Source organism: Physeter macrocephalus, chromosome 12 (genome assembly GCF_002837175.3).
Source record: "Physeter macrocephalus isolate SW-GA chromosome 12, ASM283717v5, whole genome shotgun sequence".
NCBI lineage: Eukaryota > Metazoa > Chordata > Mammalia > Artiodactyla > Physeteridae > Physeter > Physeter macrocephalus.
Window position 1 is genome coordinate 45,514,614 of NC_041225.1, and position 20,878 is coordinate 45,535,491.

The window sequence follows — 20,878 nt, forward strand, 5'->3', positions numbered from 1 at the left end:
CTCTCTGTACTCACGTGGCATTGCCTTTGCATTCTGCTCTCCAGGTGAAAGCAGAAATGGAGACCCTGGTGAGGGAGAAGGGTGTCAACTCGTTCCAGATGTTCATGACCTACAAGGACTTGTATATGCTTCGGGACAACGAACTGTACCAAGTGTTGCACGCTTGCAAGGATATTGGGGCGATCGCCCGGGTCCATGCTGAAAATGGGGAGCTCGTGGCCGAGGCAAGGCAGTAGAGGATGTTGGGGGAAGTCGGGGGAGCACCAGTAGAGACAGTTCTCTGGGGGATTCCTGACCACCCATGACCCTCCCTACAGGGTTCAGATAAAACAAATTATAAAGGCAAGTGTGAGATGTTAACAGCCCAGATGACAGATCTTTGTCCAAAAATCCAAACTTTCCTAGTGTCTGTAAAAAACAAATCTCTCTGTATAGTCCAAAAGGGTTTCTAAGTCTTGGATGATGATGTCTTCATTCAAATATGATACTTAAATTCCATTATCACAAAGGAATTTGGAGCACCTCTAAGAAATATTTTTAATGAGATGTGACGTACAGAATAAATAAGGGTCAACATTCCACTTTCCTGTACCTCCTCAGCAGACCTGAGGTATTATAGAGATCTTCTCACTGGTACCAAGACAGACAAGCCCCTTTGTACTACTGGGTCTTAAGTAGGATACTTGGGGTAAAAGTTAATCTAGGCATCTGCGGAGGCTGGAGATTTAACTAGATTTCCAGTGAGGAAATTCTGACTTGCAGATCAATAAACAGTGTTTGTCTTTAGGGTCCCAGGCCTGTTGGCTGGTGACTGAACTGTATTTTTAAGAGGAAAAGATATTTTCAATCATTATGAAGTGAGACTCAGGGGATCCCTGTACTAATCCTGCCCTCTTTATAAGATGAGTATTACAGAAGTGAGAAAAGCAGCAAGCCTATTGGAATGGGCTGTGCTGAGCATATTTTACTGTCCCTTGGGTTCAGTATTTTTTGTATCTCTATGATTCTCTCAATTTTCTTTCTTTTGCTCTTATTCAGGGTGCAAAGGAGGCGCTAGATTTGGGTATCACAGGCCCAGAAGGAATTGAGATCAGCCGTCCAGAGGAGGTGAGGAAGATATCCGTGTTCTTTGTCATCCTCTTTCCTATAGATTCACAGAACCTTTAGGATAGACGAGTCATCAGTAAACACGAGTTGTATGGCATTGCTTTCTTCATGGGTGAAATTCCCATCTGGAAGCTTCCCAGGGAACAGCTTCCTCCATGCTACAGCCGGCCTGGCCTTGAGCTTCCTTGGGGAAGACGACTTTGGGGAAACAGACCCACCTCACTGGGGGCTGATTTCAAGGGTCTCAGCGAGGCCATGTGAACATGCCAGGGGTTGCTTTGGCCAAAATTGAATCGGGAGAGAAAAGACAGACTGAAAGGGCCTTTAGATGTTAGAAGAAATTCCAGACTATAAGCCAGGGAATTGGCATTTGGGGGCTGAGATCCCTTTGAGCATCTGTGGAACACTTTGGACCCTTCCCACCAGAAACGAGAGGCACGTGCGTATCTGTGCTCTTTCCCCCTTTTCCTATTCGTTGCTGAGATGGTGACTAAGCCCTGCTCTCCCTCTGCCCTCTGGTTTTATCCCTGCACAGTTTTGCAGGGTGTCGGCACAAATGCCCCCAGGTCCCCCTTGCTGAAGAATTCGGCTCTGGAGGATCACATTAGATAAATAATGTGTTCTTGCCCTATGACCCTGTTCGGACATGCCTTACCAGTGGTGAGGGGAGAGCTATTTTTCCATTTCTTCAAAGCCTTCAACGCAGAGTGGTGGTTGGATGTCCATGAGGGACGGATGGGGAGGCCTTGGGGGACGAGGAGCTGGAGACAGGATGTGATAGTTCTGTCATCAGACAGGAACCAAGTCAGCCTATAGTGGGTCAGCCTGGTGCGGGCGGGGGTCCCACCTTACTCCTGCCCTGGGTTTGTCTCTGTCTGCCAGAGCCCTTGAATGTAGCTCCTGTCTGGGCACCTCAGAGTTGATAGAGAAGGACACACCAGCTTCAACAAGGCACTGAGAGTGCCTGTGAGAAGAGGGGTGGGGGTTGAGCACAGGACTGGACTTTGTGGAGTTCTATGAGGGGAAGAGCGCGGTGCTGACTGTAGTGGCAGTAATAGCAAGAATACCACCTTCATCATCTCCTGATTAAAGGGGAGCACCTAAGGAGGTTTTGCTCCCCGGGGACGTTTGGCAATGTCCAGAGATATTTTGGTTATTTGGGTTATCCCAACCTGGGGGGAGGACGTTACTGGCATCTACTAGGTAGAGGTGAAGGATGCTGCCAAAGAGCCTGCAATGTCCGTTCAGCCCCTACCACAGAGGATTATCTCACCCCAAACGCCACGAGTGCCGAGGTTCAGAAATCCCGATCTAGGCTAATTTCCAGCTTGAAATCAGTCAGTGTTGCTCCTTTGCTACAGCTCTGAGATGGCTGTGGAGAGAATGCACCAGAAACCAGGGAGAGATGTGACTGCAGGTTTTCGTTTGCTCTTTTTTTGTTGTCTTTTAATTAAGCCCTGAGTAGCATCCGGCAAAGACGTGCCTAGAACCCTAAGTCCCGGGGTTCTCTCAGCGTGAGCAGAGGTGGTTGGAGCTTGGTGCCCCTGCCCAGGGCTTCCCCCCGAGCCAGCCCCGGTGGGTGCTGTTTGTCACTCCAGCTCTGAGTCAGACATTCCAGCACTTTCCGCGTACGAGGTGCGGTGTCAGGGAGATGTAAGCTTGCTTGGGGAGATGGTGAAGCTTGTTTTCTTCCTCTCCTCTGTTTCTAACAGCTGGAAGCAGAAGCCACTCACCGAGTTATCACCATTGCAAACAGAGTAAGTAGACCCCAGCTCACCCTCAGCCCATTCTCAACTCTGGGGTCAGAACCCAGCCTGTACAGTAGAGTCCCATTCCTGTCTGGGTGCCAGCCCCATGCCTGGCTCACAGGACCGCAGATGAACACCGTTTGCTGAATGAACGTTGCTATTCCCACAGACCTGGCGGGAGTGTTCCCTGCCACCGGCTCTCCGTTCTACCCTGCTGAGCTTGCTGAGACCTGGTTCATTGCTCAAATGGAAATGCCTCCCAGCAGAGGCAGGGCAAGGTGGGGACCACAGAGCCTCATGGCAGCTGGAATCTGTTCCTTGTAGAGGAGCAGAGAGACGTTTGCTTAGAGAACCGTGATTCGAACCTCCGCCTCTGGGCCATTCATGATTTTTCCTTGGTATGGTTCAGCGTAAGGGGGCGCTGATGCAGTGTGGTGGTGGGAATGAGCACACACCTTGGGTCCTTGACCGAAGACGAGCTTCCAGTCACACGCAAGTCAATCATCCACTCCGAGAGACTATTTTATTATCTAAAATTGGAAGGATAATATCACCCACTCCTCACAGGATGGTTGTGAGGGTCAAAGGAGTCGTGGAAGGAAAAGCACTTTAAAAACAGTGGAACACTGTACCAAGGTCCTTTCTCCTCCTAAACCATCATTAATTGCTCTATTTGCTCAGATAATCTGAACTCTAGTTTTCTAAGTGTGGTCTCTGGACCAGCTGCATCAACAACATTTGTTAGAAATAGGAACTCAGAAATGAAAATGCTCAGGCCTGTTCAGACCCACTGAATCAGAAACTGGGGGTGATGCCCAGCAATCTGTGTTTTAACAAGCCCAGTAACGATCCTAATGGGCGCTGACACTTGAGAACTTCTCCTCCGGAAAGACCTAGGCTACCCCGAAGGCTGTGAGCAGAGGATGTGGTGTTAGGAACACCAGGGGAACACAGAGGTTGGAGGTCCGGTTGGTCTCAGAATTAGTCAGGAAACTTGTGCCAAGCACAGCAAATGTCAGGCCAGCCCCTAAATTCTCTATCCTCCTAATTTGATAGGCAAAGAAGGCATTAGAATAATATTTGGGAAAACAGTTTCCCATTAGCCCTTTATAAGTCCGGGAGCTGGACAAGGACGTTGTTTTACTGTCATAACAATAGTTATGCTATCAATTACTTCCTGATGGAAACTTACCCCAGAATTAGGAAAGATCTGAATACCAAAAGGGCAGCTCCTCGTTTCCTTAGTTCAAACACATGGCCAGAAAAGTGAAGCCATGCACCGTGGTCACACAGCTTGATAGAGGAAAAGCTAATCAGTATTATAATCCAGGTGTCCATTTGCAAGACCGGTCCTGTCTGGTGTAGACTGTGAGCCCTGAACCTCTTGTGTATCGTTTCTTCTCCAGGGTACATTCTGTCTACTGATAAAGCAGCCCTCAGATGGCAGATATCATCATTTTCGATATGGGATATAGTACACAACTGTCTCTAGGTCATCACGTTCATGAATAGGAAATTAAGAGTCCCTCATTTCAAGTTGTAAATAGTCTTGGTGTTGGCTGGTAGAAAATGTGAGGTTCGGCACTTGACATCTTGCCCTGATGTCCCCCTGCTGGGCTCTGGTGCTGGGCGCTGCCTGTCCCCTCCTTGTTTCGTGGGGTTCCCCAGCCTGCAGCCACCAGCCCTGCATTCCCAGCAGAAGACCGCCACCCTGAGGGGCGTGCAAAGCGACGCAGGGGGCGGCGCTGGGGCCAGGACTGGGCTGGTCCGGTCACCCTGGTCCTTGTTAGGTTATGGGGTTGATGCTCTCTCCTTCCCACCGTGTTTCCCGTCCTCAGACTCACTGTCCCATCTACCTGGTCAACGTGTCCAGCATCTCGGCCGGTGACGTTATTGCAGCTGCTAAGATGCAAGGTGAGTCCGTAGGCTGGGCTGAGCAGCGCCCGTGTGTGGTGGGGCCCAGCAGCCCCATGCACTTCCCAGCCCGGCTCCTGGGGCCAGGCCCTGAGCCTGCCTTTCCCTTTTCTCTCTGGCTGTCTTCCTCACAAGCACCCTGCACTGGCCTGGGTTCATTCCATTAGCACCAGTGTTTTCCTCTGCACATTGGTTTGCATCACAGCTTTACAGAAGTGTCCGCCACCTCTCCTGGGTCTGGTAAAATTTTCCAAGTTTTCAATCAACTCATTAACTGGTATTTTTTTCAGTCTCTTGGGTTTTGCTAGTGGTTGCGTTGGTAACCAACATGAAATCCTGGACCAGTTCCAACGGACATTTCAAGGTGGAAATGCCTGGGAAGTCCCTGGAGAAACGACACTGTGAGGGCCCAACGTCCCTTTCAGGAACCCAGTGTACCAGCCCCAGGGCACCTGTGTGTCAGAGCACCTGGCAGCACCTGAAGGCTTTGTACGTGCCTGTACTCCCAGTCCGGCTCGGGGTGCCAGTGAGGGCCCAGTAACTGGAGGAACAGGTCACAGTCGCAAGCCTGAGGATATAAATCAGGAGCAAGGGCTTTCAGCCTTCCCACCGCACTGCCCTCCCAATCCTGCCTCTTGCTTCTCCTTTAGCGGGACCCCCTTCGCTGTCTCTCCTGCGCTGTTGTTCCAGCCTCCCACGTCCGTCTCCCTGCCCTCCATCCCCTGCTTCGGTGCCACCCCCAGTATTCTCCTGAAGCTGCTCCCAGCAGCCGCCTGCTCAGAAAACAGACCAGCGCTGCCCCGCCTCAGCGTCCTCGCCCTTCTGTTCTTTCCTGGAGTCAGCTCGGGACAGGGAGCAGTCTGGCCTTGACCCCAGCTGTGCTCTCAAATGCCCAGCTCAGCTCGGGCGAGTCCCTTCCTTTCTGACTTCAGCTCCTTCACCTGCCCCATGAGAGGCTCAGACCAGTGATCTCCCGGGTTCACTGGCCTCCTGGTGATGGTTTGAACCCTCTTCTTTCAGGGAAGGTCGTGCTGGCCGAGACCACCACCGCGCACGCCACACTGACGGGCTTACACTACTACCACCAGGACTGGTCCCATGCAGCCGCCTATGTCACGGTGCCTCCCCTGAGACTGGACACCAACACTTCAACCTACCTCATGAGCCTGCTGGCCAAGTAAGGTGTTTCAGCAGGACCACGGCACGGCATTATCTCACAATGTGCGCCATTCCGGGAATTTGTAGATCTTTAGGGTGATATCGTAGAGGCCCCAAACCTGACCTAAGTTTGATTTCGTTGTGTCCAGAGGATGATTTTGCTTTTGTTAGCTTCTCCAAAGCCCATCAGATAATTGCCATCCACGCAGCTCCTGTCACCACTTGATTTGGGTGAGAGCTTCTGAGGTGACGAGTAAAGAGCATATATAAAACTGTGAACAGTGGCTATTCAGAATTTCAAAGGATATTGATACCTTACACTGGAGACCACTGGGGAACTATAGGATGTGGTCTCTGACTTACCCTAGAAAATTTGTGCATCTTTCCATCTCTTTTTTTTCTTCACCTCTCCCTCTTCTCATTGTGTCCCATGTGGTTTTCTCTCCTTGTATGTACCTCCCTCCTTCTGTGTGTTTCTCCCTCCTTTCCTTCCTCTTCCCCTTTTTCTTCTGCACCTTCTCCCTCTTTCCCCTTAACATCTTCCTCCAGACCTCCCTTTCCCCAGCTCCTCTTTTTCTAACACTGCATTTCCCCATTCAATCCGGGTCTAAATAAAATGCTTTAATGAATAGTCCGAATTTGGTGGGACACAAACTTGGAAAGATTTTGTTTCGTTTTGCTTCAAATCCTTTCTTGCCTCTAGTGACACTTTGATGATGGTAAAGGCCATTGCTTTTTCTTCTCTTTTGGTTACTGAAGTCCCGTTCAGTTTAAAAGTCAGTCTCGGGCTTCCCTGGTGGCGCAGTGGTTGCGCGTCCGCCTGCCGATGCAGCGGAACCGGGTTCGTGCCCCGGTCTGGGAGGATCCCACATGCCGCGGGGCGGCTGGGCCCGTGAGCCATGGCCGCTGAGCCTGCGCGTCCGGAGCCTGTGCTCCGCAACGGGAGAGGCCGCAGCAGAGGGCAGAGGGAGGCCCGCATACCACAAAAAAAAAAAAAAAAAAAAAAAAGTACGACTCTTCCCCTCCCCACAAAAAAAAAAGTCAGTCTCTTCCCCTCCCCACCCCCAGCTCAGAGAATTAGTAGGAGTTAGGATTAAAGGGGTGGGGCATTCCACTCCATACCCAAGCACGATCTGTACTCCTGCACGAATCGTTGCTGCTTCTCTGGCTGAAAGTGACCGGCCTTTGGGGCCCTCCTTGTATGGGGCATGTGCCCAGATACAGGCTCTCTTGAGTCACCCTCACGCGATCCTCTGACACAGGAGATGGAGTCCAGCTTGACCTCTTCTTCCCGTACCTTCCCGGCTTCCAGAACTAGCAATTCCCTGTGAACAAGAATCTGGCCAAGCAGCTTAAGCCTGGCCACCTTCTCCAGTATCTGGGGCCCAGAGCAAGCTCACACAGCTTTGTCACTCCCTACGGTGGGAGGGCAGGCTGGCCCCCACCCCTGGCTCTCCTCACCCAGAGGCTCAGGCAGGTGCCCGCTGCTGTCACCTCTGCTCTCCACAGATGAACCTCTTGAAATGTTCCCCTCTTGAGGAGACTAGCTGGGGGAGAGGAAAGCACCATTCAACCCATGAAAAGAGGAAGAAGGGAGAGACTGCAGGACTCACATTCTGCCAGCGCCTCAGTCGCCCTCCCTGTCTTCTGCTTTTACAAGACCTGGGGGTGGTGATACACCTCTGTTAGGGTGATGGTGGGGGTGTGTTGAGGGAAGTGACCAGCCCCAGGTGGAGGTGGCTGTCGTTAGATAATGGGGCTTTTATTTCATCCATGTCCTTAGTTTTCAGTCCTGGTTGGCTAACAACTGGAAAATTTCCACTCCACATCCTGCTACGTTAACAACCGAAAGAGCCGTGTGGGGCTTTCCAAATACAACTGGAGTGCAGGCAGTAGGGTCCCGGGGTGAAGGTGGCCCCTGGAGGGGCAGGATATGCTGTGGCACAGTGGCAGTAATTAAAGTCTGTCCCATAGTTTTGCTGTGATTCTGAGCAGTGGCAGCGCTGACAGATTTAACCAATTTGAGAGAGTAAAGGTAGAAATGCTAGATCAGCTCTTTCCTTTAAAAATGCTTGTTGTTGGGAAAAACCAGCCTCCTTTTCATCATTATCAACACAACAAAAACAAACAAGTATCAAGAACCCACTATAAGAATTTGGGGGGGCTTCCCTGGTGCCGCAGTGGTTGAGAGTCTGCCTGCCGATGCAGGGGACACGGGTTCGTGCCCTGGTCCGGGAAGATCCCACATGCCGCGGAGCGGCTGGACCCGTGAGCCATGGCCGCTGAGCCTGCGCGTCCGGAGCCTGTGCTCCGCAACGGGAGAGGCCACAATAGTGAGAGGCCCGCGTAATGAAAAAAAAAAAAAAAAAAAAAAAAAAGAATTTGGGCTCAGTTCCAAGGTCAAAGAATCTTTTGAAATACCTCTGCTTGCCACAAGCAAATTTACTGAAAGAACAAAAAGGTAGTAAAACCCCCAACCCACCCAAATTACAGTGCCCAAACCCACACAAATTTAAATAGGCAGGGGAAGAAAAGTATTATTAATCGAATAATTTAAGTTTTTATATCTAGCCTATTTTGTCAAATTTATTTAAATTATTTAACTAAATCTATTCATTTAAATAGAATTATAATCTCATGTGAACTATTATGAGAATAGTTTGAATCCCATTTTTAAATATTTATTATTTATTTATTTGGTTACATTGGGTCTTAGTTGCAGCAGGCGGGCTCCTTCGTTGCAGCTCATGGGCTCCTTAGTTGCGACTCGCTGGTTCCTTAGTTATAGCACACGAACTCTTAGTTGCGGCATGTGGGATCTAGTTCCTGGATCAGGGATTGAACCCAGGCCCCCTGCACTGGAAGCACGGAGTCTTAACCACTGCGCCACCAGGGAAGTCCCCGAATCCCTTTTTTAATCAGTGCATATTGTAAACGTGTGCAGTTTTATAGAATTTGGAGCATAGTTTTTACATTTTTAGGAATTTATGATTACTATAATTTTGCTTCTATGACATTGTTGGTGATAATTGGTATTATGCAAAATACTTGATAGAAAACCCAGACACCAATGATCATATTTCTATAAGAAAATATGAGCTGCTTCATAATGATCTACTTTAGGATGTGGTTTCTTCGAATATATCAGGGTAATAAGTACAATCTATAGATATAAGGATTTGTCCTTTATTTAAAATCTGACTTCTCAAAGGGATCAGAAATTTTTTCATTTGAACATATATATTTTTAAAGTACTTAACAAAAGGCAGTGGTGTTTTAAACTTTAAAGAGTAGGGATGGGTCTGTCATACCTCCCAGATTCAGGGCAGCATCAGGGGACCCCAAAAGCCCTTCTGGAATGTGCCCCCCCCATTCACTCTTGCCTAGTGAGCTCTTACTTGTGTAGGGGCCTTTTTAGAAAAGTGGGTGCTCAGTAAGACTTGTCAGTTAAAGCATGGGGTCCTGGGGTCCCAGACCCTCAACCCATGACTCTGATGGGAATCTTCTGATCTGAGCCCTACCCGGGTGTCTGGAGGATCCCTGAGGAGAAAGTGAAAACCTAAAGATTCTGTTTATCTCTGGTGGGTTCTGCAGGTCTGGGGGATGTGGGGATCCCCAGGAGACCCTAGAATAAACCCTCTGCTCTGTGGAAGAGCCCCTCCCGCAGACTCTGAGAGGGCCCAGAGCAGCGCCTTTGGCGCAGGGAGCTACCAGCCCATGCCACAGAGTGGCATGCCATGTGCGCTCTCACTGATGTTAAGTCTCTGCCCCGAGTTCTGAGCTGGCCCGGGAACCCCTCGACAGCCTGGCCGTGCCTTACGCACCGTAGCCTCAGCAACCATCTGAGGACCATGTTCACGGATGGCAGCGGCGACGAACCACTGGCATGTCGTTGCTGCTTGATCAAGGCAGACTTCTCTTCCGTCTTGTCCTTCCTCTTCCCTGCCGGGCCAGGAGAGCCCTCACATCCAAGCAAAGCTTAACAAGGAACTTGAGTGTTTTACCAAGCACATGCTTATTGCAAGCAGGGCCTGGTGCGGGTTGAGGGGGGAGATGAGAGGGAGTCGGCATATGGTTCCATGGAAGTAAAACTACTTCCACCCTCTCACTTTAGTTAAACTCTTTTTTTTAATTGATTTTTTAATTTATTTATTTATTTATTTATTTATTTTTGGCTGCGTTGGGTCTTCATTGCTGCGCGCAGGCTTCATTGTGGTGGCTACTCTTGTGGAGCACGGGCTCTAGGCGTGCGGTTTTCAGTAGTTGTGGCTCACGGGCTCAGTAGTTGTGGCACGCAGGCTCAGTAGTTGTGGTGCACGGGCTTAGTTGCCCCGCGGCATGTGGGATCTTCCCAGACCAGGGCTTGAACCCATGTCCCCTGCATTGGCATGCGGATTCTTAACCACTGTGCCACCAGGGAAGCCCTTAGTTAAGCTCTTAAGTTCAATTTTTCTCCACCCGTTAGTTCTCTTAACATCCAAAGACTCTCAGTGTCTCCCGTGACGCTGGCATTCTGTGCCACAGTTGGCACATACGCTCATTCTGCAGATGTGTAAACAGGTTCTCACAGTTAACTCGCTAGAGGTCATACAGCTATGAAGTGGCAGAGCCGAGATTGAAACCAGCTTTGCCGGGTTTCCAAGTGAAGGTTTTTTCCCTGTCCCTGTCCCCACCCTCTGGGACCCTGGCCTCCCCTCTCCTTACTGGTCATGTCCTTCTCTCTACCCAGTGATACTCTGAACATTGTGGCGTCAGATCACCGGCCTTTCACCACGAAGCAGAAAGCTATGGGCAAGGAGGACTTCACCAAGATCCCACACGGCGTGAGCGGCGTACAGGACCGCATGAGCGTCATCTGGGAGAGAGGAGTGGTATGTTCCCAGGACCCCTCCCCACTCTGGACCTTGGAAGAATTTTCACCCTTAGGAGGACTGGGTCAACCACAGCTCCTGTTTCACTCAAAAGGAAAACAGAAAAGGTCTTTTTTTTTTTTTCCTGATCAGAAAGGTAATAAGGCCTAGCATAAAAAAATTGGAAAATACGGAAAAGTATTAGGAAAAAAACCCATAATTCCATACTGGAAAATTATTAATATTTTGGTATATTTCTTTCCAGCTCTATGCATGTACTGTACCTTATTTTAATTACTGGGTTCATCTTCTTTTCATATAACAGCGTATTTTGAGTGTCTTCCTATATCAGTAAAAATTCTTTTAAAACATATTTTTAATGGCTAAATAACATTTCCTCCAACGGAGGTACCATACTTCAATTAATCCTTCCATGATGTTTGGAACTTTCAGCTGTTTCAAATTTTTGCTCTTGGAAATAATGCTGCAGAGAATCTCTTTGTTCATGAGTGTACATCAGCATTTCTAATGATTTCCTGAGGACAGATTCCTAGAAGCGGATTTCTGGGCCAAGGGATATGAACCTTTTTAAAGATCTTGATATCTTTTGTCCAATAATAAAGATAGAGACTGGGACTTCATTTGAATACCTCCCGTTCTGCCCATGAAGAATAAGTAGTTTTGGTCTTGACGTATCACAGATTAGATGCAGCATAGAGTATGAGCCCAAAGAGATTTGAAATCCTCAAGCCTAAACAACAACCAGCTCAGGGAAGACCCATGAGGCAGCTCCGGAATCCCCTTTGAAAAGGGTCCACGGTGCCTTTGTGGGTGGGACGATAAGATGCCTTTCCAGGAGAGAATATATGTCCCTTCGTGGATGCAGGGAAGCTCCTGATTTATCCAGAGTGAGTACCGAGTAGACCTGGTTTTACGAACAGGAGGTAGATTTGCACCAGGAAGGCAACCTTTTGGAACAAGGGCCCACCCGCCCCCATTGCTGCAAGAAGGAGAGAGGAGTAGCATGGAACCAAGCCTAGCAGGTTGGCTCATCTGAGATGATGCCCGTGGCGTTGTCCTTCTCAGCACCATTGTTCTGACCAACTAAAAGCCCTCAGGCCAGGGTCAAGCGTGACTCGGGGTTTGAGACACACACACACAGGGCCTCGGTTGACCTAACACTTTTGCAATGTTTCAGGTTGGAGGAAAGATGGATGAGAACCGTTTTGTGGCTGTCACCAGTTCCAATGCGGCGAAGATTCTCAACCTGTATCCCCGCAAAGGCCGCATCATCCCTGGAGCCGATGCCGACGTGGTGGTGTGGGACCCAGAAGCTACAAAGTAAAACCTGCTGCTAGTCTCCAGGGCTAGAGGGACTTGGGATTTTAAGGACCTTATATTACAGAACTCCAAAAGCATATCATCTCTGCACTACTTATAGCATAGAGCAAGATGACCCTAAGGTGTGTTCAATTCAACAAATACTTGAGGGCTTGCCATAGTCCAAGCACTAGGAATGCAACAGTGAACAAGAAGGTCTGAAGATCTGCTATAGTGCAGCTCCATGTACACAGCACTTTACAGTTTTTCAGAGCTAGGTCACATTAACTATCTCGTTTGCTTTTCACATAGCCCCCAGAAGCACTTAAGCCTAAAGTTCTTATTTCCATTTTACTGTTGGAGAAACTAAGAGCAGAGAGTAGAGGGACTCCCCACATGACATAGCTAATAATTGGCTGAACCAGACAGACGTCCTGACACTCAGTTGCAGACTCTTCCACCAACACTCTGCTTCTCTCGTTGAGGGTGTGGGTCCCCTTGAGCACACAGCGCTTGACACCCATGGCGTTGATGAACACAAGTTGAGTGGGTAAAGGAAGTGCATCAGGAGTTATCAAGCCACAGGATAACTCATCTCTTATGAGCATCATCTTTTTTTTGTAATTTATTTATTTTATTTATTTATTTTTGGCTGCACTGGGTCTTCATTGCTGCACGGAGGCTTTCTCTGGTTCCGGCGAGCAGGGGCTACTCTTCCTTGCTGTGCGCTGGCTCCTCATTGCGGTGGCTTCTCTCGTTGCAGAGCATGGGCTCTAGGTGCACGGGCTTCAGTAGTTGTGGCTCGCTGGCTCAGTCGTTGTGGCTCGCGGGCTCTAGAGCGCAGCCTCAGTAGTTGTGGTGCGCGGGCTTAGCTGCTCCGCGATATGTGGGATCTTCCCGGATCGGGGTTCGAACCCCTGTCCCCTGCAATGGCAGGCGGATTCCCAACCACTGTGCCACCAGGGAAGCCCCAGGGCATCATCTTTACTCAGAGGTTTGAGCAGGGTAATGGGAATTGTTTTTTAATGTTAAATTTCATTCAGTCACTCAACAGATAGAAAAGTGCCACCATTTGCTGAGCACTTTTCTAGGTGCACAAGCTAGCAGTGCACAAGATAGACAAAAATGTGCTGGGACTTTGAAGATAAAAAGTTGAATTGCAAAGAAACGCACCTCCCTGCTGGGATCCCCGCACTGCTTCTCCATTAGGGCCCTTGAGAAGCCGGGATCTGCATCCAGCCTGGGGCTGGTCCCTGCTGCTGTTGCAGGTGTGGCTGTTAGTGATTGCTATTGGCAGAAAGACCCCCCAGAGTGTAGCCCAGTGCATTAGTCAGCTAGGGCTGCCGTAACAAAATACCACAGACGGGAGGCTTAAACAGTAGAAATTTATTTTCCCACAGTTCTGGAGGCTAGAAGTCCAAGATCAAGGTGTCAGCAGAGTTGATTTCATTCTGAGGCCTCTCTCCTTGGTTTGTAGATGGCCATCTTCTCCCTCTGTCTTCACATGGCACTTCCTCTGTGTGTGCACTTCTGGTGTCTCAATTTCCTCTTCTTATCAGGACACCCATTTGATTGGATTAGGGTCCCACCTATATGACCTCATTTCACTTTAATTAGTTCTTTAAAGGCCCTATCTCCAAATACAGTCACATTCTGAGGTACTGGGGGCTAGGACTTCAACATATAAATTTGGGGGGACACAGTCCATCCTAGGCTTTGGGGGTCATCCCTCCTCACCGAGCAGCATCCCTTCCCACCGAGCAGCGTCCCTTCCCAGTGAGCAGCGTCCCTTCCCACCGAGCAGCGTCCCTTCCCACCGAGCAGCGTCCCTCCTCACCGAGCGACACAGTCCATCCTAGGCTTTGGGGGTCATCCCTCCTCACCGAGCAGCGTCCCTTCCCACCGAGCAGCGTCCCTTCCCACCGAGCAGCGTCCCTTCCCACCGAGCAGCATCCCTTCCCACCGAGCAGCGTCCCTTCCCACCGAGCAGCGTCCCTTCCCACCGAGCAGCGTCCCTTGCCACCGAGCAGCGTCCCTTCCCACCGAGCAGCGTCCCTTTCCACCGAGCAGCGTCCCTTCCCACCGAGCAGCGTCCCTTCCCACCGAGCAGCACCTTTTCCCATTGAGCATCATCCCTTCCCGCTAAGTACCTTCCCTTCTGTTGAGCTGTGACATCTTTACCTCCTCTCAGAGCATTCTCTCCCGCCACTGCCTTCCCACCAGGACCATCTCAGCCAGCACCCAGGTGCAGGGAGGAGACTTCAACCTGTACGAGAACATGCGCTGCCATGGTGTTCCACTGGTCACCATCAGCCGGGGGCGGGTCGTGTACGAGAACGGCGTCTTCATGTGCGCTGAGGGCACCGGCAAGTTCTGCCCCTTGAGGTCCTTCCCAGACACTGTCTACAAAAAGCTGGTCCAGAGAGAAAAGGTAAGGTGAGGGGGGGGTGGGCGGAGAAGACGTGTGGGAAGAGATTGAAGGCCCCTGGCGGCGACACCTTTTATGACTTTTAAATCTCAAAGATGTTCTCACTCTCTCTTTCCACGAAAATTTATTGCCTGAATAGTCACTTTGGGAACAATCAAAATAGTAGAAAAGGACTACCTGTAACAAAGTAAAATTTACTGGGAAGGGTCCCCAGCTCCCCCGGAGCCCGGGGATACTAGGAGGTGCTCATAGCTATCCCTGACATCCAGGCTTCTTGTCGTCCCTCAGGGGCAGGGGACTCCTGGCTTGGCCTGGGTTGTCACATTTGCCCTGGAGATGCTCTTTCCCCAAACTCCCCACAGCCGCCCTGTAACTGCAGTAGGCTGGGTGGGCTTTGCTGAGTCTGGGCCCCCCAATGAAGTGGTCAAGCCAGGTCTAGCTCACTGCCATGCGGGGGTGGCCTGAGGCCTTATCGTGAGAGTCTCATCCAGTCCTCGGATTCCATAAACACCCTGGGTGTTCACTGAAGCTTGGGGCTCCACCTTATCCCCAGGGATACCGAACTCTGGGTAGAGTTTCACCCAAAAGAAGACTGGCTGTCCCCTCGTTGCTTGGGGACTGATTGTCCAGCCTTATCTTTGAGAGCTGTCCTGTCCTTCCTGACAACTCCGGGCGCTGGGAACGAACTGCAGCCCTGGCCTCTGGGTGGAGAGCCCAGATCATCAGAAAAAAACAAATCTGACAAAACTGACAGGTGAAAGCCTCATGAGGTTTCCCCTTCCCTTTCTCTGGCATAAAGCAATATTATTATGGTTCAAAATGCTCCTGCCTAGCTATTTCCAGATTCTGTCTAGAAAGGGTGGGTGTTCTTAGAAATATCATGACCAAGGGCCTGGGAGCCCCAGCCCCAATGTAGGTCTTCTATCAGGGAGCAGACTTGTATTACCTAAAAAAAAAAAGCATGACTTTAGTTATCCCAGTATTGAATTCAAAAGCGAACTCAGGATCTCTCGGGTAGGTGAATGGTCCCATCTCCAATATGCTTTCCAGATGTGGACAATGGCAGGAGACCTCAGCCCGACCTCTGGGGGATGTGCCACAAAGAACTGTAAGAGCGACACATTCACACACAAGACTACCTGACCGCGGGTGGCAATGATTTAAAATAAGAAAACAGAAAATAACAAGGGTCAGTGAGGATATGGAGAAATTGGAACCCTCATTCATCGTCAAATGGATGTAAAATGGTGCAGCCCCTTTGGAAAACAGTTTGGCAGTTCCCAAAATGTTAGATAAAGAGTCACCAAAATAACTCAGCAATTCCACTCTTGGGTATATACAGAGTCAAGAAAAATGAAGATATATGTCTTCACAAAATCTTGTACAGGAATGACATAGCAGCGTTATTCATAAAGGCCAAAAAGTGGGAACAATGTAAACGTCCATCAACTACTGAATAAACAAAATGTGGTATATCCACACAGTGGAATATTATTCAGCCATAAAAGGGAATGGAGTGCTAATATATGCTACATACAACATGCATGACCCTTAAAAACATCATGCTAAGTGAAAGAATCCAGTCACAAAAGACCACATATCATATGATTCCATTCGTATGAAATGTTCAGAAGAAGCAAATCCATAGACAGAAAATAGATTAGTGGTTGCTTAGGGCTGGCCAGAAGGGAGAATGGGAGTGACTGCTCACGGGGATGGAGATTCTTTTGGGGGTGATGAAAATATTTTGGAATTACACAGTGTTGGTGGCACAAACCTGTGATTACACTAAACACCCCTGAAATGTATTCTTTTAAATGGTGAATTTTATGGTATGTGAATTATATCTCAATTTGAAAAAAAAAAATCTTTAAACAGTTCTGTGGCTTTCCCACAAAAAGATGTTTTAGTCAGGAAATAGGATCAAAAGAGGGCAGAGAAAGTGTTTGAAGCCCTTCTAAAAACCAACCTGGGACTTCCCTGGTAGCGCAGTGGTTAGGAATCCACCTGCCAATGCAGGGGACACGGGTTCGATCCCTGGTCCAGGAAGATCCCGCATGCCGCAGAGCAGCTAAGCCCATGCGCCACAACTACTGAGCCTGTGCTCTAGAGCCCACGAGCCACAACTACTGAGCCTGCGTGCCACAACTACTGAAGCCCGTGTGCCTAGAGCCCGTGCTCCGAAACAAGAGAAGCCACCGCAATGAGAAGCCCGCGTGCCACAATGAAGAGTAGCCCCCTCTCGCGGCAACTAGAAAAGCCCACGTGCAGCAACGAAGACCCAACGCAGCCAAAACTAATAAAAATAAATAAATAAATAAAAACCAACCTCACAAAAATGTCAGACAGATACCAATTCACATCAGACCGCTCTTAGGCCCAGACATAGTGGAAGAGCTCAGCTTCTAGGACTGATATAAATTCAACTCAGAGGCCCTTTATCCAAAGCACTTATAATGACAACATAAGGTCCTCAAGAAAAAGCCAATTCTATTCCCTATTCTCTGATATAGCCCTTATGTAACAGAATGCAGGTACGTGAAAAACTTCATTTCCCCCAAATTATAAATAAGCAGTCCCTACAGAGCAGGGTACTCAGGAAAGAAAGTAGTTCTGGGGTTGGGACCAGTGTATAAATAAAAACCAACCTCACAAAAATGTCAGACAGATACCAATTCACATCAGACCGCTCTTAGGGCCAGACGTAGTGGAAGAGCTCAGCTTCTAGGACTGATATAAATTCAACTCAGAGGCCCTAAGAAGAGTGGCAGTGTCCAAAGTCTTACAGCCATCAAGGAGGCTCTGGTGGTGATGGTGGCTTGGCCCTGAGGGTTGATGGTGTCTGTGCTCTGATGGCATCATCTTTTCCCCTTTTCTGCTCTCCACCTTCACTAGACCTTAAAGGTGAGGGGAGTGGACCGCACTCCCTACCTGGGGGATGTAGCTGTCGTTGTGCATCCTGGGAAAAAAGAGATGGGAACGCCACTCGCAGACACTCCTACCCGGCCTGTTACCCGACACGGAGGCATGAGGGACCTTCATGAATCCAGCTTCAGCCTCTCTGGTAAGAGCAAGGGCCACTTGGCCTGGCAGCTGCATCTCCACCACAGTGAGGGCACAGGCGGAGGACGGAGGGACTAGGAGCCCCACCCCGGTAGAGGGGCTTATGCTGCTCTCCTCTCCATCTTCTCCCTCCCTCCCCGATCCCCTGCCCGGTGATGACTGCTGGGCCCCATGTTATAGACACACAAATACTGGCGGGCGGGGAAGGAGGGCCCTCCCAGTCCCTGGGCGCCAGCCACTCTAACAGGCCATGGCCCTTTTGGGCCTTTCCCCATGGTTTCTAAGTTCAAATAGTTGCGTCCCTTGAGATATCTCGAGGGCCCTGCACATAGGGATGCCCCAGAGACGATCTGAGCGCAGAAGCGTTAACTCTGTGCCACGTGGGTCTGCACCCCCATTTCCCACCCCGCTTCTCACCAGCCTCGCTGAAAGACGTGGTATTTCCCTTATACCCTTTCCTCCCTCATCTTAACCTCAGGTTTGCTCCTCTGCCATCTTCTTTTCTGCCAGGAATTGTACTGTATGTAATACAATATAGAATATATGGGGTGTATCTATGCTTAGAGGCTTTATCGTCGACAGCGTGTGTCCCAGGTGCTTGGCCGTAGTTAAAGGTGGGGGTCATTGCGGCATAAACGGCCAGCCTCACTGGAGAGCAGGCAGAGACTGTAAGATGCCTTGGTCCTGCAAGCAGCTTTGCCGGAAGCCATGATCTCTACTTGAAAGGGGCAGGGGCCGGGTCTCACGGAACGGCCTTCACGACTAGCCCTGGCGCAGACCGAGCCTCTGCTCTGCAAGAGCCGTGCTGGGGCCGGAAGGTGACAGGAGCAAGATCCTGGGGGAGGTGAGACGCAGCCACAAACTGTCCTAACATGAGAGGCCGAGAACTAAACCAGAGGGGAGCCGAGGGGCACGGCTGCCCGCTGAGCTTCCTCTGTGCCCAGCCGTGTGCTGGCAGCAGCTCAGGTGGTTCCTGACTGAGGAGCTGACCACCTGTGCAGAGGGGTCCTCTGCACCACCCTCCCCATCGTCTCAGAGCCAGGCTCATTACGGAGATAGCTTCTCCCCGACCCTGAGGGCCACTGCTGCTCCCACCAGCGACGGGACCGAGTGCAGGGAGTCAGGAAGGGATCTGCGGGGTGGAGTGTCAGTGGTAGCCCCGGCCTTGCCAGTCCAGGAGGTGTAGCTCCCCACGGCTGCCTGGGCCTGCCCCTTCCTGCAGCCGCCAGCCCTGGGAGAAGCAGCAAGGCCCCCAGAGCTGCGAGACCCCTCTGGCCCCTGGCATCTGCTCCCCGCCAAGTCTCGGGCAGAGCCAGACTGGGCGGAACTGCTCTCAGGTTCAGCAGACAGCAGGCAGCCTCTCACCTTCCCTCCGCCCCAAACCTCGTCTGTTCTAAATGGGACAGGCTGGAGAATGTCCCACCACACTCCCTGGGGCACAGACCTTCTTTTCTTTTTTTCAATTTATTTATTTACTTATTTGTTTATTTATTTTTGACTGCACCCCAGGGCACGCGGGAATCTTATTTCCCCGACCAGGGATCGAACCCATGCCCCCAGCAGTGGAAGCATGGAGTCTTAACCACTGCACTGCCAGGGAAGTCCCCAGACCTTCTTTTCTAAATCTCGGGACTTCGAGACGTGGGGGCCTTTGGGGTGTTGTTCTTTGATTTTCCAAAGCAGTGGCGCACCCTTCCTTCTCGCTCTCTTGCTCACTGAGGCATATGTACAAAGGCCCACTTGCTAACAGGCAGCTCCCTGGTCCGTGTGCTTGGCAAGAGACCGTACCCCCAGGGCTGACAGCAGTGAAGGCAGCGTACAAGGCAGTTAATCATGGAGGCTCTGAACCAGGAAGACCTGGGTTCAAGTCCAGGCTCTACCACTTATACACTGTGTGACATTAGCCAAGTTAACTTCCCTGAGCCTCAGTTTCCCCACCTGTAAAATGGGATGGAGTTGGATTGAGGATTAAATTAGATCCTAAGCACGGAGCACCTGGTTTTATTACCCAGGGGAGCTCACCCTCTGCTTCCTTCCTCGCAGGTTCTCAGATCGATGACCATGTTCCAAAGCGAGCCTCAGCTCGGATCCTTGCTCCCCCCGGAGGCAGGTCAAGTGGCATCTGGTAAAGGCACTGACCAGCCCCCCAAGTGAAGATGCACCGCTGCCACCAGCCCACACGCCCTCCGGCCACAGCTGCAGGGGGCGGGAGAGGCCGGGCTGGGCAGCGCACCACCTGAGGGGGCCCCGGGACACGGGGAGCCCTCCCCATGTCTGACGCGTGATTCACTGTGCTTCGAGCCGACCCTAACAGGCACTTTGAGATGTGTTCCTCCTGCTGCAGTCCTTTCCTGCCTTGGCCTCGGCAGGCTTCCCCGGGGGCCCATGCTATGCACAGAGCCCAATGCGTAGAGCCTGGCCCCGCCACTCCTCTCACACCCGCCTCTGGGCTGGCCTTGGGAAAGCCCGACCTTAGTGCCCTGCCCCTGGCTGACCCGCCAGCTGTCCAGAGCACTTTAGCAGATGTGTTTTAAAAGAAAAGGACTCCCTCCCCCATCCCCTTCGGCCCAGTGGTCACTTTCCCCAAGTCAGACAGGTGTTAGCTTCCCAGCCATGCCCAGGACATCCGGTGTTTCCCCACTCATCTCCCGCCCCTGTTTAGTCGTGGCTGGGACACTCTGCGCCCTTTGCCAGCTGCTTCCTCTCCGCCACCCCCCAGGAGTCCCAGGCCCAGAAGGGCTGCCCGGGCGGGCATGAGGCTGGTGCCAGGCGCGTGTATATGATTTTGTTTTGCACGTTTGGTTTGCGCAGTGGTTTGGTTTGACTTGTTTGTGCATCCTGTGAAAAATGACGGTGCTTCGTGTCACTAGCATAGCATAGAAACAGGAATAGATGTGGACCTTAGGAGATGCTGCATCGACACCAACCAGACAGCCTAGGGCACCGATGACAGGGGTGAGAGGGGGATACTGGACTCGCGGGCCCTTTTCTCCCTTCCTGGAGTCTTCCTGTCCCTCCCCTCCCCTCCTGGTCTAGTTTCCTGCATCCTGAGAGGGTGCCCGGGATGCTGGCCCTGCAGACCTTCAGGGAGCAGGGTGGCCTTTCCCAACTCTGGCCCTGGTCACTCCCAGCACTAACCCCACACACACACCCAGCCGCCTGTAGGCTTCCGCCTACTGGCCAGAGGCCCCGCCTCTCCTCCGTGTGATTGGCGAGAGGCCTCATGCCTGCTAAGAGAGATGGGGGTGGGAACTAGGGAGAGCAGGCTGGCTAGATACCAGGTGGGAGGC

At 50.9% G+C, this 20,878-nt stretch overlaps 1 protein-coding gene across 1 annotated transcript in view; it reads left to right on the forward strand.

Moving 5' to 3' along the window:
- Positions 1 to 19,717, forward strand: part of DPYSL5 (dihydropyrimidinase like 5) — a 21,560-nt gene extending 1,843 nt beyond the window's left edge. The window contains exons 2-11 of the mRNA XM_028496585.1: positions 45 to 224; positions 1,039 to 1,107; positions 2,820 to 2,864; positions 4,694 to 4,769; positions 5,790 to 5,946; positions 10,657 to 10,798; positions 11,976 to 12,118; positions 14,321 to 14,528; positions 17,421 to 17,589; positions 19,632 to 19,717. Of these exons, the coding sequence (XP_028352386.1) occupies positions 45 to 224; positions 1,039 to 1,107; positions 2,820 to 2,864; positions 4,694 to 4,769; positions 5,790 to 5,946; positions 10,657 to 10,798; positions 11,976 to 12,118; positions 14,321 to 14,528; positions 17,421 to 17,589; positions 19,632 to 19,717 (1,275 nt within the window). The remainder of the gene's footprint in view (positions 1 to 44; positions 225 to 1,038; positions 1,108 to 2,819; positions 2,865 to 4,693; positions 4,770 to 5,789; positions 5,947 to 10,656; positions 10,799 to 11,975; positions 12,119 to 14,320; positions 14,529 to 17,420; positions 17,590 to 19,631) is intronic.
- Positions 19,718 to 20,878: the final 1,161 nt, after the last annotated feature.